Source organism: Coregonus clupeaformis, chromosome 14 (assembly GCF_020615455.1).
Source record: "Coregonus clupeaformis isolate EN_2021a chromosome 14, ASM2061545v1, whole genome shotgun sequence".
Classification (NCBI taxonomy): domain Eukaryota; kingdom Metazoa; phylum Chordata; class Actinopteri; order Salmoniformes; family Salmonidae; genus Coregonus; species Coregonus clupeaformis.
This window is the reverse complement of record NC_059205.1, coordinates 34,175,360-34,190,373: the sequence shown is the minus strand read 5'-3', so window position 1 is coordinate 34,190,373 and position 15,014 is coordinate 34,175,360. Positions and strand designations below refer to the sequence as shown.

The window sequence follows — 15,014 nt, the reverse complement described above, 5'->3', positions numbered from 1 at the left end:
GAATAGCAGCAAGGCCAGGCGGACTGGGGACAGCAAGGAGTCACCACGGCCGGTAGTCCCGACGTATGGTCCTAGGGCTCAGGTCTCTCAGTTGGCTTTTCATAGCCGATCATTAAGAGTTGAAAACAGCAGGTCTGGGACAGGTAGGGGTTTCGTAACCGCAGGCAGAACAGTTGAAACTGGAATAGCAGCAAGGCCAGGCGGACTGGGGACAGCAAGGTGTCATCATGCCCGGTAGTCCTGACGTATGGTCCTAGGGCTCAGGTTCTCAGAGAGAAAGAGAGAACGAGAGAATTAGAGAGAGCATACTTAAATTCACACAGGACACTAGATAAGACAGGAGAAGTACTCCAGGTATAACCAACTAACCCCAGCCCCCCGACACATAAACTACTGCAGCATAAATACTGGAGGCTGAGACAGGAGCGGTCCGGAGACACTGTGGCCCCATCCGAAGAAACCCCCGGACAGGGCCAAACAGGAAGGATATAACCCCACCCACTCTGCCAAAGCACAGCCCCCTGAGTTTCTTCTCCAAGAAACTCAGCCTGGCGGAGCGGAGCAGAACTACGACGTTGGTGATCGGGAGCTGTTGGCTGTTGTCAGAGCCCTGACCGTGTGGAGGCACTTGCTCAAGGGGGCAAAACATCCTTTCCTCATCTGGACTGACCACCGTAACCTGGAGTACATCTGGGCAGCGAGGAGGCTGAACCCTCGCCTGGCCAAGGGGGGCCCTTTTCTTCACCCAGTTTGATTTTACACTGTCTTACATACCGGGTACAAAGAACATGAAGGCAGTACGACACAGAGGAGAGGCCCATAGACAACACCCCCATACTCCCGGCCTCTTGCATTGTGGCGCCGGTAGTATGGGCGGTGGACACGGATATAGAGCGGGCGTTACGCACAGAGCCATCTCCACCGCAGTGCCCAGCTGGGCTGCGGTACGTGCCGTCTCTTGTCCGTGACCGTCTGATCTATTGGGCACACACGTCCCCCTCCTCTGGTCACCCAGGTATCGGCCGTACAGTGCGCTGCCTGACCGGAAAGTACTGGTGGCCTACCTTGGCTAAGGACGTGAGGGTGTATTTCTGCTCCTGCTCAGTGTGCGCCCAGAGTAAGGCACCTAGGCACCTCCCAGCGGGTAAGTTACATCCCTTACCAGTTCCACAACGGCCATGGTCCCACTTGAGTATTGACATTCTCACTGATCTTCCCCTCTCTCAGGGTAACACCACCATCCTGGTCGTTGTGGACCGCTTTTCGAAAGCCTTCCGCCTCCTTCCTCTGCCCGGTTTCCCCACTGCCCTGCAGACTGCGGAGGCCCTGTTTACTCATGTCTTCCGGTACTACGGGGTGCCAGAGGACATAGTGTCTGACCGGGGTCCCCAGTTTACATCCAGGGTCTGGAAGGCGTTCATGGAACGTCTGGGGGTCTCGGTCAACCTGACCTCTGGTCAACCTGACCCGTAGAACTCACTGGGATATGTTCCCGGGTTGCCTCTGAGAATAACATTGACGTATAACTGACACGGTGACTGAGTTTATCAGGTATGGTATAGGGGATGTTTTTCCCACCGTGACGATTAAAACCTCTCCAAACCAAAAACCGTGGATAGATGGCAGCATTCTTGCAAAACTGAAAGCGCAAACCACAGCATTTAACCACGGCAAGGTGACTGGGAATATGGTTGAGTACAAACAGTCCAGTTATGCCCTCCGTAAAGCAATCAAACAGGCAAAACGTCAGTACAAAGACAAAGTGAAGTCACAATTCAACGGTTCAGACACGAGACGTATGTGGCAGGGACTCCATACAATCATGGATTATAAAGGGAAAACCAGCCACGTCACGGACACCGAGGTCTTCCTACCAGACAAGCTAAATATTTTCTTTGCCCGCTTCGAGGAAAACACGGTGCCGCCGACGCAGGCCATCGCCGCTTCCGAGGACTGTGAGCTCTCGTTCTCCATGGCCAACGTGAGTAAGATATTTAAGCTTGTTAAACCTCGCAAGTCTACCAGCCCAGACGGCATCCCTAGAGGCATCCCTAACATGCGCAGGCCAGCTGGCTGGAGTGTTTACGGACATATTCAATCTCTCCCTATCCAAGTCTGCTGTCCCCACTTGCTTCAAGATGTCCACCATTGTTCCTGTACCCAAGAAAGCGAAGGTAACTGAACTAAATGACTATCGCCCCGTAGCACTCACTTCTATCATCATGAAGTGATTTGAGAGGCTAGTTAAGGATCATATCACCTCCACCTTACCCAACACCCTAGACTCACTGCAATTTGCATACCGCCCCAATAGATCCACAGATGACGCAATCGCCATCGCACTGCACACTGCCTTATCCCATCTGGACAAGAGGAATACCTATGTAAGAATGAGGTTCATAGACTACAGCTCAGCCTTCAACAGCATAGTAAGCTTGGGGCCCTGGGTCCAATCCCGCCCTGTGCAACTGCATCCTGGACTTCCTGACGGGCCGCCCCCAGGTGGTGACGTTAGGCAACAACACCTACACTACGCTGATCCTCAATGCAGGGTGCTCAGCCCTCTCCTGTACTCCCTGTTCACCCATTACTGTGTGGCCACGCACATCACCAACTAAATTATTACGTTTGCATATGACACAACAGTGGTAGGCCTGATTACCAACAGCAATGAGACAACCTACAGGAAGGAGGTGAGGGCCCTGGCGGAGTGGTGCCAGTAAATGACCTCTCCCTCAACTTCAACAAAACGAAGGAGCCGATCGTGGACTTCAGGAGACAGCAGAGGGAGCACGCCCCCATCCAAAACGACGTGGCCGCAGTGGAGAAGGTGAAAAACTGCAAGTTACTCGGCGTACACATCACTGACAATCTGAAATGGTCCACCCACACAGACCGTGTGGTGAAGAAGGCGGAACAGCGCCTCTTCAACCTCAGGGTGCTGAAGAAATTCGGCTTGCCCCCTAAGGAGAGCATCCTGTCTGGCTGTATCACTGCCTGGTACGGAAACTGCACCGTCCGCATCCGCAGGGCTCTCCAGAGGGTGGTGCGGTCTCCCAAACACATCACCGGAGGCACACTGCCTGCCCTCCAGGACATCTTCAGCACCCGGTGTCACAGGAAGGCCAAAAAATATCATGAAGGACCTCAGCCATCTGAGCCACGGCCTGTTCACCCCGCTAACATCCAGAAGGCGATGTCAGTACAGGTGCATCAAAACTGGGACCAAGATACTGAAAAACAGCTTCTAACTCAAGGCCATCAGACTGTTAAATAGTCAACACTAGCCGGCCTCTGCCCAGTACCCTGCCCTGAACTTTAGTTACAGTCACTAGCCGGCTACCACCTGGTTACTCAACCCTGCACCTTAGAGGCTGCTGCTTATGTACATAGACATGGAATACTGGTCACTTTAATAATGGAACACTGGTCACTTTAATAATGTTTACATACTGTTTTACCCACTTCATATGTACAGTGCATTCGGAAAGTATTCAGACCCCTTGACTTTTTCCACATTTTGTTACGTTACAGCCTTATTCTAAATAAAATAAAATCCTCATCAATCTACACACAATACCCCATAATGACAATGCGAAAACAGATTTTTAGAAATGTTTGCACATTTATAAAAAAACTAAAACAAAAATATCTAATTTACATATGTATTCAGACCCTTTGCTAAGAGACTCGATATCGAGCTCAGGCACATCCTGTTTCCATTGATCATCCTTGAGATGTTTCTACAACTTGATTGGAGTCCACCTGTGGTAAATTAAATTAATTCGACATGATTTGGAAAGACAAACACCTGTCTATATAAGGTCCCACAGTTGACAGTGCATGTCAGAGCAAAAACCAAGCCATGAGGTTGAAGGAATTGTCCGTAGAGCTCCGAGACAGGATTGTGTCGAGGCACAGATCTGGGGAAGGGTGTCAAAAGATGTCTGCAGCATTGAAGGTCCCCAAGAACACAGTGGCCTCCATCATTCTTAAATAGAAGAAGTTTAGAACCACCAAGACTCTTCCTAGAGCTGGCCGCCCGGCCAAACTGAGCAATCGGGGGAGAAAGGCCTTGGTCAGGGAGGTGACCAAGAACTCGATGGTCAATCTGACAGAGCTCCAGAGTTCCTCTGTGAAGATGGGAGAACCTTCCAGAAGGACAACCATCTCTGCAGCACTCCACCAATCAGGCCTTTATGGTAGAGTGGCCAGACGGAAGCCACTCCTCAGTAAAAGGCACATGAAAGCCTGCTTGGAGTTTGCCAAAAGGCACTTAAAGACTCTCAGACTATGAGAAACAAGATTATCTGGTCTGATGTAACCAAGATTGAACTCTTTGGCCTGAATGCCAAGCGTCACATCTGGAGGAAACCTGGCACAATCCCTACGGTGAAGCATGGTGGTGGCAGCATCATGCTGTGGGGATGTTTTTCAACTGCAGGGACTGGGAGACTAGTCAGGATCGAGGGAAAGATGAACGGAGCAAAGTACAGAGAGATCCTTGATGAAAACCAGCCCCAGAGCGCTCAGGACATCAGACTGGGGCAAAGGTTCACCTTCCAAATGGACAACGACCCTAAGCACACAGCCAAAACAACGCAGGAGTGGCTTCAGGACAAGTCTCTGAATGTCCGTGAGTTGCCCAACCAGAGCTCGGACTTGAACCCGATCAAACTTCTTTGGAGAGGTCTGAAAATAGCTGTGCAGCGACGCTCCCCATCCAACCTGACAGAGCTTGAGAGGATCTGCAGAGAAGAATGGGAGAAATTCCCCAAATACAGGTGTGCCAAGCTTGTAGCGTCATACCCAAGAAAACTTGAGGCTGTAATCACTGCCAAAGGTGCTTCAAAAAAGTACTGAGTAAAGGGTCTGAATAATTATGTAAATGTGATATTTCCATTTAATTTTTCTTATAAATGTGCAAACATTTCTAAAAACCTGTTTTTGCTTTGTCATTATGGGGTATTGTGTGTAGATTAATGAGGGAAAAAAACACTTTCATCCATTTTAGAATAAGGCTGTAACGTAACAAAATGTGGAAAAAGTAAAGGGGTCTGAATACTTTCCTATTTAACTATTGCTGTACATATACTATTCTATCCTACGTATTCTTCAGGTATATTACATATTATTTCCATATACTGTCCATGTCTATACATCCCATCGTATACAGTGCCTTCAGAAAGTATTCACACCCCTTGACTTTTTCCACATTTTGTTGTGTTACAGCCTGAATTTAAAATATATTAAATTGAGGGTTTTTTTCACTGGTTTATACACAGTACCCCATAATGTCAAAGTGAAATGATGTTTTTGGAAATTTGTAAAAATTTATTAAACATTAAAAGCTGAAATGTATTGAGTCAATAAGTATTCAACCTCTTTATTATGCCAAGCCTAAATAAGTTCAGAAGTAAAGAAATCTTAACATGTCACATAATAAGTTGTATGTACTCACTCTGTGTGCAATAATAGTGTTTAACATGATTTTCGAATGACTACCTCATCTCTGTACCTGACACATACAATTGTCTGTAAGGTCCCTCAGTCGAGCAGTGAATTTCAAACACAGATTCAACCACAAAGACCAGGGAGATTTTCCAATGCCTCACGAAGAAGGGCACCTATTGGTAGATGGGTAAAAAAAAAAGAAGACATTGAATATCCCCTTGAGCATGGTGAAGTTATTAATTACACTTTGGATGGTGTATCAATACACCCAGTCACTACAAAGATACAGGCGTCCTTCCTAACTCAGTTGCCGGAGAGGAAGGTGGGAGGCCCCGGTGCACAACTGAGCAAGAGGACAAATACATTAGAGTGTCTAGTTTGAGAAACAGATGCCTCACAGGTCCTCAACTGGCAGCTTCATTAAATAGTACCCGCAAAACACCAGTCTCAACGTCAACAGTGAAGAGGCAACTCCGGGATGCTGACCTTCCAGGCAGAGTTGCAAAGAAAAAGCCATATCTCAGACTGGCCAATAAAAAGAAAAGATTAAGATGGGCAGTCTGAGATATGGCTTTTTCTTTGCAACTCTGCCTAGAAGGTCAGCATCCCGGAGTCGCCTCTTCACTGTTGACGTTGAGACTGGTGTTTTGTGGGTACTATTTAATGAAGCTGCCAGTTGAGGACCTGTAAGGCGCCTGTTTGTCAAACTAGACACTCTAATGTATTTGTCCTCTTGCTCAGTTGTGCACCGGGGCCTCCCACTCCTCTTTCTATTCTGGTTAGAGTCAGTTTGCGCTGTTCTGTGAAGGGAGTAGTACACAGCGTTGTACGAGATCTTCAGTTTCTTGGCAATTTCTCGCATGGAATAGCCTTCATTTCTCAGAACAAGAATAAACTGACGAGTTTCAGAAGAAAGTTATTTTCTGTCCATTTTGAGCCTGTAATCGAACCCACAATTGCTGATGCTCCAGATACTCAACTAGTCTCAAGAAGGCCAGTTTTATTGCTTCTTTAATCAGCACAACAGTTTTCAGCTGTGCTAACATAATTGCAAAAGGGTTTTCTAATGACCAATTAGCCTTTTAAAATGATAAACTTGGATTAGCAAACACAACGTGCCATTGGAACACAGGACTGGGCCTCTGTACGCCTATGTAGATATTCCATTAAAAATCAGCTGTTTCCAGCTACAATAGCTATTTACAACATTAACAATGTCTAAACTGTATTTCTGATCAATTTGATGTTATTTTAATGGACAACAAATTTGCTTTTCTTTCGAAAACAAGGACATTTCTAAGTGACCCCAAACTTTTGAACGGTAGTGTATATATACAGTACCAGTCAAAAGTTTGGACACACCTACTCATTCCATGGTTGTTCTTTATTTTTACTATTTTCTACATTGTAGAATAATAGTGAAGACATCAAAAGTATGAAATAACACATATGGAATCATGTAGTAACCAAAAAAGTGTTAAACAAATCCAAATATATTTTATATTTGAGATTCTTCAAATAGCCACCCTTTGCCTTGATGAAAGTTTTGCAAACTCTTGGCATTCTCTCAACCAGCTTCATGAGGTAGTCACCTGGAATGCATTTCAATTAACAGGTGTGCCTTCTTAAAAGTTAATTTGTGGAATTTCTTTCCTTCTTAATGCGTTTGAGCCAATCAGTTGTGTTGTGACACAAGGTAGGGTTGGTATACAGAAGATAGCCCTATTTGGTAAAAGACCAAGTCCATATTATGGCAAGAACAGCTCAAATAAGCTAAGAAAAACGACAGTCCATCATTACTTTAAGACATGAAGGTCAGTCAGTACGGAACATTTCAAGAGCTTTGAAAGTTTCTTCAAGTGCAGTCGCACAAAACATCAAGCGCTATGATGAAACTGGCTCTCATGAGGACCACCACAGGAATGGAAGACCCAGAGTTACCTCTGCTGCAGAGGATAAGTTCATTAGAGTTACCAGCCTCAGAAATTGCAACCCAAATAAATGCTTCACAGAGTTCAAGTAACATACACATCTCAACATCAACTGTTCAGAGGGGACTGTGTGAATCAGGCCTTCATGGTCGAATTGCTGCAAATAAACCACTACTAAAGGACACCAATAAGGAGAAGAGACCTGCTAGGGCCAAGAAACACGAGCAATGGACATTAGACCGGTGGAAATGTGTCCTTTTGTCTGGAGTCCAAATTGGAGAGTTTTGGTTCCAACCGCCTTGTCTTAGTGAGACGAGGTGTGGGTGAACGGATGATCTCGCATGTGTAGTTCACACCGTAAAGCATGGAGGAGGAGGTGTTATGGTGTGGGGGTGCTTTGCTGGTGACACTGTCTGTGATTTATTTAGAATTCAAGGCACACATAACCAGCATGGCTACCACAGCATTCTACAGCGATACGCCATCCCATTTGGTTTGGGCTTAGTGGGACTATCATTTGTTTTTCAACAGGACAATGGCCCATCACACCTCCAGGCTGTGTAAGGGCTATTTTACCAAGAAGGAGAGTGATGGAATGCTGCTGCAGATGACATGGCCTCCAAAATCCCCTGACCTCAACCCAATTGAGATGGTTTGGGATGAGTCGGACCGCAGAGTGAAGGAAAAGCAGCCAACAAATACTCAGCACATGTGGGAACTACTTCAAGACTGTTAGAAAAGCATTCCAGGTGAAGCTGGTTGAGAGAATGCCAAGAGTGTGCAAAGCTGTCATCAAGGCAAATGGTGGCAATTTGAAGAATTTGAAATATAAAATATATTTTGATTTGTTTAACACTTTTTTCTTTACTACATGATTCCATATGAGTTATTTCATAGTTTTGATGTCTTCACTATTATTCTATAATGTAAAAAATAGTACAAAATAAAGAAAAACCCTTGAATGAGTAGGTGTCCAAACTTTTGACTGGTACTGTATATTTATACTCCGTCTCCGACATTGCTCGTCGTAATATATCTGTTTCTTAATTCCATTCTTTTACTTTTTTAGATTTGTGTGTATCGTTGTGTATTGTTATATATTATGCACTGTTGGCTCTAGGAACACAAGCATTTCGTTACACCCGCAATAACATCTGCTAAATTTGTGTATGCAACCAATAACATTTGATTTGATTTGATTATGAATTCCCACTTAGTTTTCTCTCTTGCTGGAATTAGCTTAAAGGAAAAAAGCCAGATTGGAAAGATAGCTTTTTTATTTGAAACAAGGATATAAAAAGCAGTTCTTTGATTCTGTCTTTCTCCGTCTCCGATATTTATTTTCATTGTTTGTCTGGGAATGTGGGCAACAGCAATCATTTCTGTTCATCCGGTGTCCTGAACGAGAAGGAATTTCATCTATAACCTTCTGAGGGCTGTTTTTATTTTTAAGGAGCGAGCTGGTAGGGGGAAAATAAAACAATGGAGCTATTCTCTGGTGCCCAATGCCCATGTGCCCAGTACAACCACCAGCCAGGACCATGTTTCTCTCTGCCAGGCTTGACTTGGCCAGTCTGTCACCACTCAGAGCCACCAGGGGCACAGTCAGTGCCAGTGTAGATATAGTTAAAGAGGTGCATTTGTCATGTCCTGATGTTAAACTGTGCCAAAGAAGGGCTCATTGCCAATGGCACATGCCGTGGGAAAGACTGTGGGGCTTCCCATTGTATATTTGAGCCTAAATCTATGTGAAATAAAATGGGTATTTTGTGTATTCAGAGAATGTGTGTCATCTGACATTAGTCTTTTTGTGTATGTGTGTGTTCAGGGTGTGTGTGCGACCGCGGTGGATCAGTGCTGGAGTTGTGTGATGCGTCAGGGCGATGCATCTGTCGTGATGGTGTGGAGGGTGAGAGATGTGACCGCTGTCGACCAGGACACCACTCATTCCCTAACTGCCAAGGTGAGAAACCTGTCTCCCACCTCCCTCTCACCTCCCTCTCACCAAACCACACCTCAAATAGCGTGTCTTCTGACATGTACCTTTGTGTGTGTTCAGAGTGTGTGTGCGACCGCGGTGGTTCGGTGCTGGAGATGTGTGATGCATCAGGGCGCTGCGTGTGTCGTGGAGGGGTGGAGGGCGAGAGATGTGACCGCTGTCGACCAGGGTACCACTCCTTTCCTAACTGCCAAGGTGAGAAACCTTTCCCTCTCATCAAACCACACCTCAAATAGATCAACATTTGTCATCCTCTTTGAAGTTAATTTTACACCAAAACATGACCCCACGAAAGTTCAAGTTGTTTTAAAATCACAGAGATCAACCTGTAGTAGACATTAATCTCTTTCCCACCACTTCATTTCACAGTGACAGTGTGCCGCTGTGACGGTGCAGGTGTGACTGACAGGGTCTGTGGGCCCAACGGACAGTGCCGTTGCCGTGTCAACTACTTCGGAAGGCAATGTGACCAGTGTGCCCCTGGTTACTATGGATACCCAGACTGTGCCTGTAGGAGTTTTAACCCTCTTGTTTTGGCCTCACCCATGGGAGGGCTACTGTATTGTAGACACTGATATGCCCACAGTGACCTTTCCATGACCTAGCTGTTGCTGCTGTTGGAAAAACTGATCTGTATAGTCTAACAGGGCTTAATGTAGCCTCCTCTTCAGCTCTGTAGAGCTACATACCTCGATTCTCCCACAATAACACGTCAATCCCAACACTCATTCACACTGATTTACCCCATAGAAATATAATCTATCTAATCTAGTCATTCTATTTCTATGCTTGACCCATGGTTGTTTGAACAAAACAATACACAGAAAGCAACGCCAAACTTGGGCTCATTCCAGTATTGAAAGGATTTAGTATGATCTGTGCCGTCAGAGACATTTGATTTGAATGCTAAGCCATATCATTCTCACATGAGACATCTCACAGTCCCTCTCCGTGTCTCTCTCTCCCCAGCCTGCCAGTGTTTAGGGGAGGGTTCCTATGACCCCATGTGTAACCCAGTATCAGGCCAGTGTCTATGTCGCCCTGGGGTGGTGGGACAGCAGTGTGACCGTTGTGCCGGGTCAGGCCTCCGCTTCCCCCTGTGTTCAGGTAACCCCTCTGCCTCACTAGACACTTTATTTGATTTTTTACTATCCTTCAATATTTTTATGGTTTATTTAGACAGGTTAGAAGTAGAAGGGAAGGGTGGACACAGATATCGAACCCCTGGTCTCTGGGGTTAGGACATATGTGGTAGAAGCCGGATGTGTTCCCAGAAGACCACAGGCTCTGTACTCTAGACACTTTCATTGGCTACCTGTAACCTAAACCGTCTTTATGATGTGGAGATAGAGGTGGTTCTAAGATATGGCATCCCCACGGGAGATGGTTCAATGGTTGATCATATATTAGGCTACAATGTCTCAATGTGGTTTATTCAATGTGTAAAATGTATTAGTGTGGAGATTGTTTTCATATCCATTCTAGTGGTACAGGTTTACTTCAAGTCTAGGCCTTGCTAACAAAGAACTGTTCTGTAAATGTATGCTTGGAGCATAGCTGTCTGTCCTCTGCATAAAATAAGAATTTGGGTGAAGTTTTACAGACCTGCAAGTGATTGCTTTTGTGAGTGTACTGTATGCAACATATTATTACATAAGCACCCTTGTCCCTTGGTTACATTTGGTGCCCTGTTTATACATATAGAGCAGGAGGTCAGGAGCACACACCTGGTGTCCTAGGTCTAAATCAGTCCCTGAATAGAGGGGAACAATGAAAATATTCAGTGGAACTGGCTTCGAGGTCCAGAGTGGAGTTTGAGGGATATAGATTAATGTAAATGTTTTCCCCTCACCCTACGACATCGTCTCTTCCAGCCTCCATCACCCAGTGTAACCCAGCAGGGTCAGAGGTCAGCACAGCAGATCCACAAATGGTATGTAGCTTATGCCTCCCACAACATGGCTGACTGAGAAATCTTTACTTTACTTTATGAGGTTTATTTGCCTTCCCCAACATGGCAAACTCTCAGCCTCTTTTATCTTGATCGTTTTAGTAGCTGAGGTAATGGGAGTACCTGCAGTCATAAAACAAGGGCCAGTGATCATCGGTTGGTGTGTTCACGTGTGTCTATTCCACAGGAGGTTGGTGGCAACTTAATTGGGGAGGACGGACTCATAGTAATGGCTGGAATGGAATTAATGGAATGGTATCTAACTCATCAAACACATGGGTTCCATGTGTTTGATACCATTCCATTCACTCCATTCCAGCCATTATTATGAGCCGTCCTCCCCTCAGCAGCCTCCTGTTGTCTATTCACATTCCTATATCTGATAACAGTATTGCCAAACCCTGTATCCGGTAATGTTTACAAGGATGTGTTTTTTTTTGTGCCCGCTGGAAATGACAATTAACTGTAATCAAAGAGGAAAAGCAACTTCCTTCCATAAAAAAAAAAAAAATACTAAACACGGCCCGGCTGTATCAATGCTCCAGAAACGCAGGATTTCCAGAAGCTGATTTGACCCTTTTTCTTCTTTGGGGGTTTGCTTTGTGTGAAATGTTTAGTTGGAAAGAAAACATCATTAACATTGTGAATAGTTTTTGAAACGTGTTACACAATTGGAACCATTGGATTTAGGTTAAGCGTTAAGGGTTTTGTTCCACATTAAAGCTACTTTTTAAACAGTGCTCGTCAATATGCTGTAAGTAAGTAAATAGCCTTGTCTGAGCCAGAACAGCCCATAGGATTGGAGCCTAGCTTGATACACAAGTACACTGGCCTGGACAGGACACTAGTCTGTGGCAGGGCCTTACACCAATCCGTCTCCTTAATGCTGAGGACCAAGCCAATGCTGTGTCTGCATGTGATGCTGAGTCAAATATCCATCTCTAAATCATTCCAATCTGTCTGCTTCATAACATACTGTTCCTGAGGCACCTCCAGTGCCAAAAGAAGGGACTGTTAGATTGTCTATGAGGGAAAAGCTTACTTGACATTTGCTGGCATTTGCGTTTACTCTTTTCTTCATTACTGTCTGTCTGTCTGTCTGTCTGTCTGTCTGTCTGTCTGTCTGTCTGTCTGTCTGTCTGTCTGTCTGTCTATGTGGGTCGTCCTGACACAGGGTTCCTGTGGCTGCCTGCCCAACGTGGAGGGAACACTGTGTGACATGTGTAAACCTCTCTACTGGAATCTGGCGACGGAGAACCCCAGCGGCTGTATAGGTGGGTGACCTACATATGACCCTAACCGACTAAAGCCTCGTCCCATTCTATGTGTTGTAGACAGTTTTTCTGTCGTTCATGAATAGAAGAGTTGGCTACAGCACATATGGTTCGGAACGAGGGGCTAACATTACTTTATGGATATCTGCAGCATCAGACTACAGAAATTCTGATGTAAAATCAATATTTTATCCATCGCTAATTAGTCTGTTGGAAAATGACAATTTGATATACTTGGTAACGGTACAGGGTTTCTATGAGTTTCCCAGTCTGTTAAAACCTGAAAAGAAAGAAAAAGAGAAGAAAAAACTCCAATCCTCCCTCCAGAAATCTGGGTTGCACTGCACACCTGCGTGTGGAGAATGCAGCAATCAGCAGTGTTTTCAGCAGTATTAGATAACTGGTGTTATTAAACCTGCGGAGGCGCTGACATCAGAAACCACTCTGTCTCTTCATCCAGGTGACGTGGCAGCATGTTCATGTCAGCAACAACTCTGTCTTTCTGTCCCTCCTAAGAATGTTTTGGGAAAACATGTTAACACCGAGCGCTCAAGGGAAAAGTGTGCTTATCTTCTCTCGATGTGGTGCTGTGTTAACAGCAGTGTCTCTGAAACGTTGTGGTTCCATGAGGTAAATGCTATTTGATTGGAAAGGAGTACATCTTTGCCAGTGCAACAATAACCTCCCAGTCAAATAAAATAAAATAAAAATGTATTTGTCACATGCAACGAATACAACAGGTGTAGACCTTACCGTGAAATGCTTACTTACAATCCCTTAACCAACAATGCAGTTGAAGAAATAGAGTTAAGAAAATATTTACTAAATAAACTAAAGTACCATTTTTTATAAAAAGTAACACAATAAAATAACAATAACGAGGCTATATACAGGGGGTACCGGTACCGAGTCAATGTGTGGGGTTACAGGTTTGTCAAGGGAATTTGTACATAGGGGTAATGTGACTGCATAGATAGTAAACAGCGAGTAGCAGCAGTGTAAAAACAAAGGGTGGGGGGGGTCAATGTAAATAGTCCGGTTGGCCATTTGATTAACTGTTCAGCAGTTTTATGGCTTGGGGGTAGAAGCTGTTAAGGAGAAGTGGGATTGTGGGATACAGATGTCGGTTGAATGGGGAAAAAAGAAAAGGAGAATACCCCTTGCTTAAAAAGATATGTGCCCTAAAATCACCTCCCCCATCCTCATAATTCTACCATGTACAGAACTGACTCTCTCCTCAACCAGCCAGTGAGTGCAGTGTAGGAACAGCCGCAGGCTTTGTCCAGAGACCTGGCTAAAGTTACAGCTCTGCTCTGCAGCAAGAATGTTATCACCACCGCCTGCCTGCTGCTAGGAGATATATGGATGGAGGGAAGAAAGAAGAGCTTTTAATATTCCAGAAATTCCTCAGGTTTTAATGTGGCTGAATAGATACTGAGGGTTGTTCTCTGACGGAAAGAGAGAGCAGTGGCTCCCCTGGTCCTTTGATGTGGAAATGTGCAGCTCAGAAGATTGGCGTTTTTTGTTGCTTCTGTTTTTCACCCATGAAAGTGGTAGAATCCTGTAATCAGCGTCTATTCTCTCCATCTCTCTCTGCCCCCCCTCTCTATCTCTCTCTCACTCTTCGTCTTCCCTTTTACAGTGTTTGTTATTCTATAATTTCTCTGCTTTTGCGTTATTGTATTGTCATTGCATCACTGAATAATGTGTGACTCATTAGTTTCAAGTTGTATTATAGAGCAGACTTTCTCACTTTATACTTCCTATCTCTCTCCCAGAGTGTCGCTGTGACGTCAAAGGCACCCTGAGTGGGGTAGGAGAGTGTCAACAGGTGTGTCTGTCTACCTCTGTCTGTTCAAACTCTACTGCCTTATGATGCTGATACCTTATGTCCAGCACACCAGTACTAACTAATGGTAAATCATTTAACCATAAATGACTTACTGTTTAATTAGGAGGTCCATTTGTCTTGGATATATTCCTTTATTACGCTACTAAATCACAATTTACTTGGTAACATTCATCTATCACTAGCAGCTCCCCATTAACTGCAACATTATCTCCTATTGTAGAAAAGTGGCCAGTGTTACTGCAAGCCCAATGCGTGCAGCCATGCCTGTGACACATGCAAGGAGGGCTACTACCTGCTGCAGAAGAGGAACTATTTTGGCTGTCAAGGTGAGTCAGCTGACCCAACATGAACCAGACTGGCTTCCTATGAACACACAACCTTTATCTTATCCATCTAACTAATGTGTTGAGACTCAGCCTCTGGACATTTCACAGTGCAAGGTGTGCCTTTTTATCCTAAGACCGTCTCACTTGACCAAACATATTGTTTGAGTAATGGATACGTAATTAACATGTACCGTAGCAAACCTCGAGTCACGGCTTGACCGGCTTGA

General features: G+C 45.0%; 1 protein-coding gene across 1 annotated transcript in view; it reads left to right on the top strand.

The window, feature by feature from the left end:
• The window catches only part of LOC121580986 (laminin subunit alpha-3-like), a 121,780-nt gene that overhangs the window by 67,054 nt on the left and 39,712 nt on the right, over nt 1-15,014 (top strand). The window contains exons 13-20 of the mRNA XM_041896248.2: nt 9,214-9,348; nt 9,445-9,579; nt 9,754-9,894; nt 10,354-10,491; nt 11,259-11,317; nt 12,510-12,609; nt 14,388-14,440; nt 14,682-14,787. Coding sequence (XP_041752182.2) covers nt 9,214-9,348; nt 9,445-9,579; nt 9,754-9,894; nt 10,354-10,491; nt 11,259-11,317; nt 12,510-12,609; nt 14,388-14,440; nt 14,682-14,787 — 867 coding nt within the window. The remainder of the gene's footprint in view (nt 1-9,213; nt 9,349-9,444; nt 9,580-9,753; nt 9,895-10,353; nt 10,492-11,258; nt 11,318-12,509; nt 12,610-14,387; nt 14,441-14,681; nt 14,788-15,014) is intronic.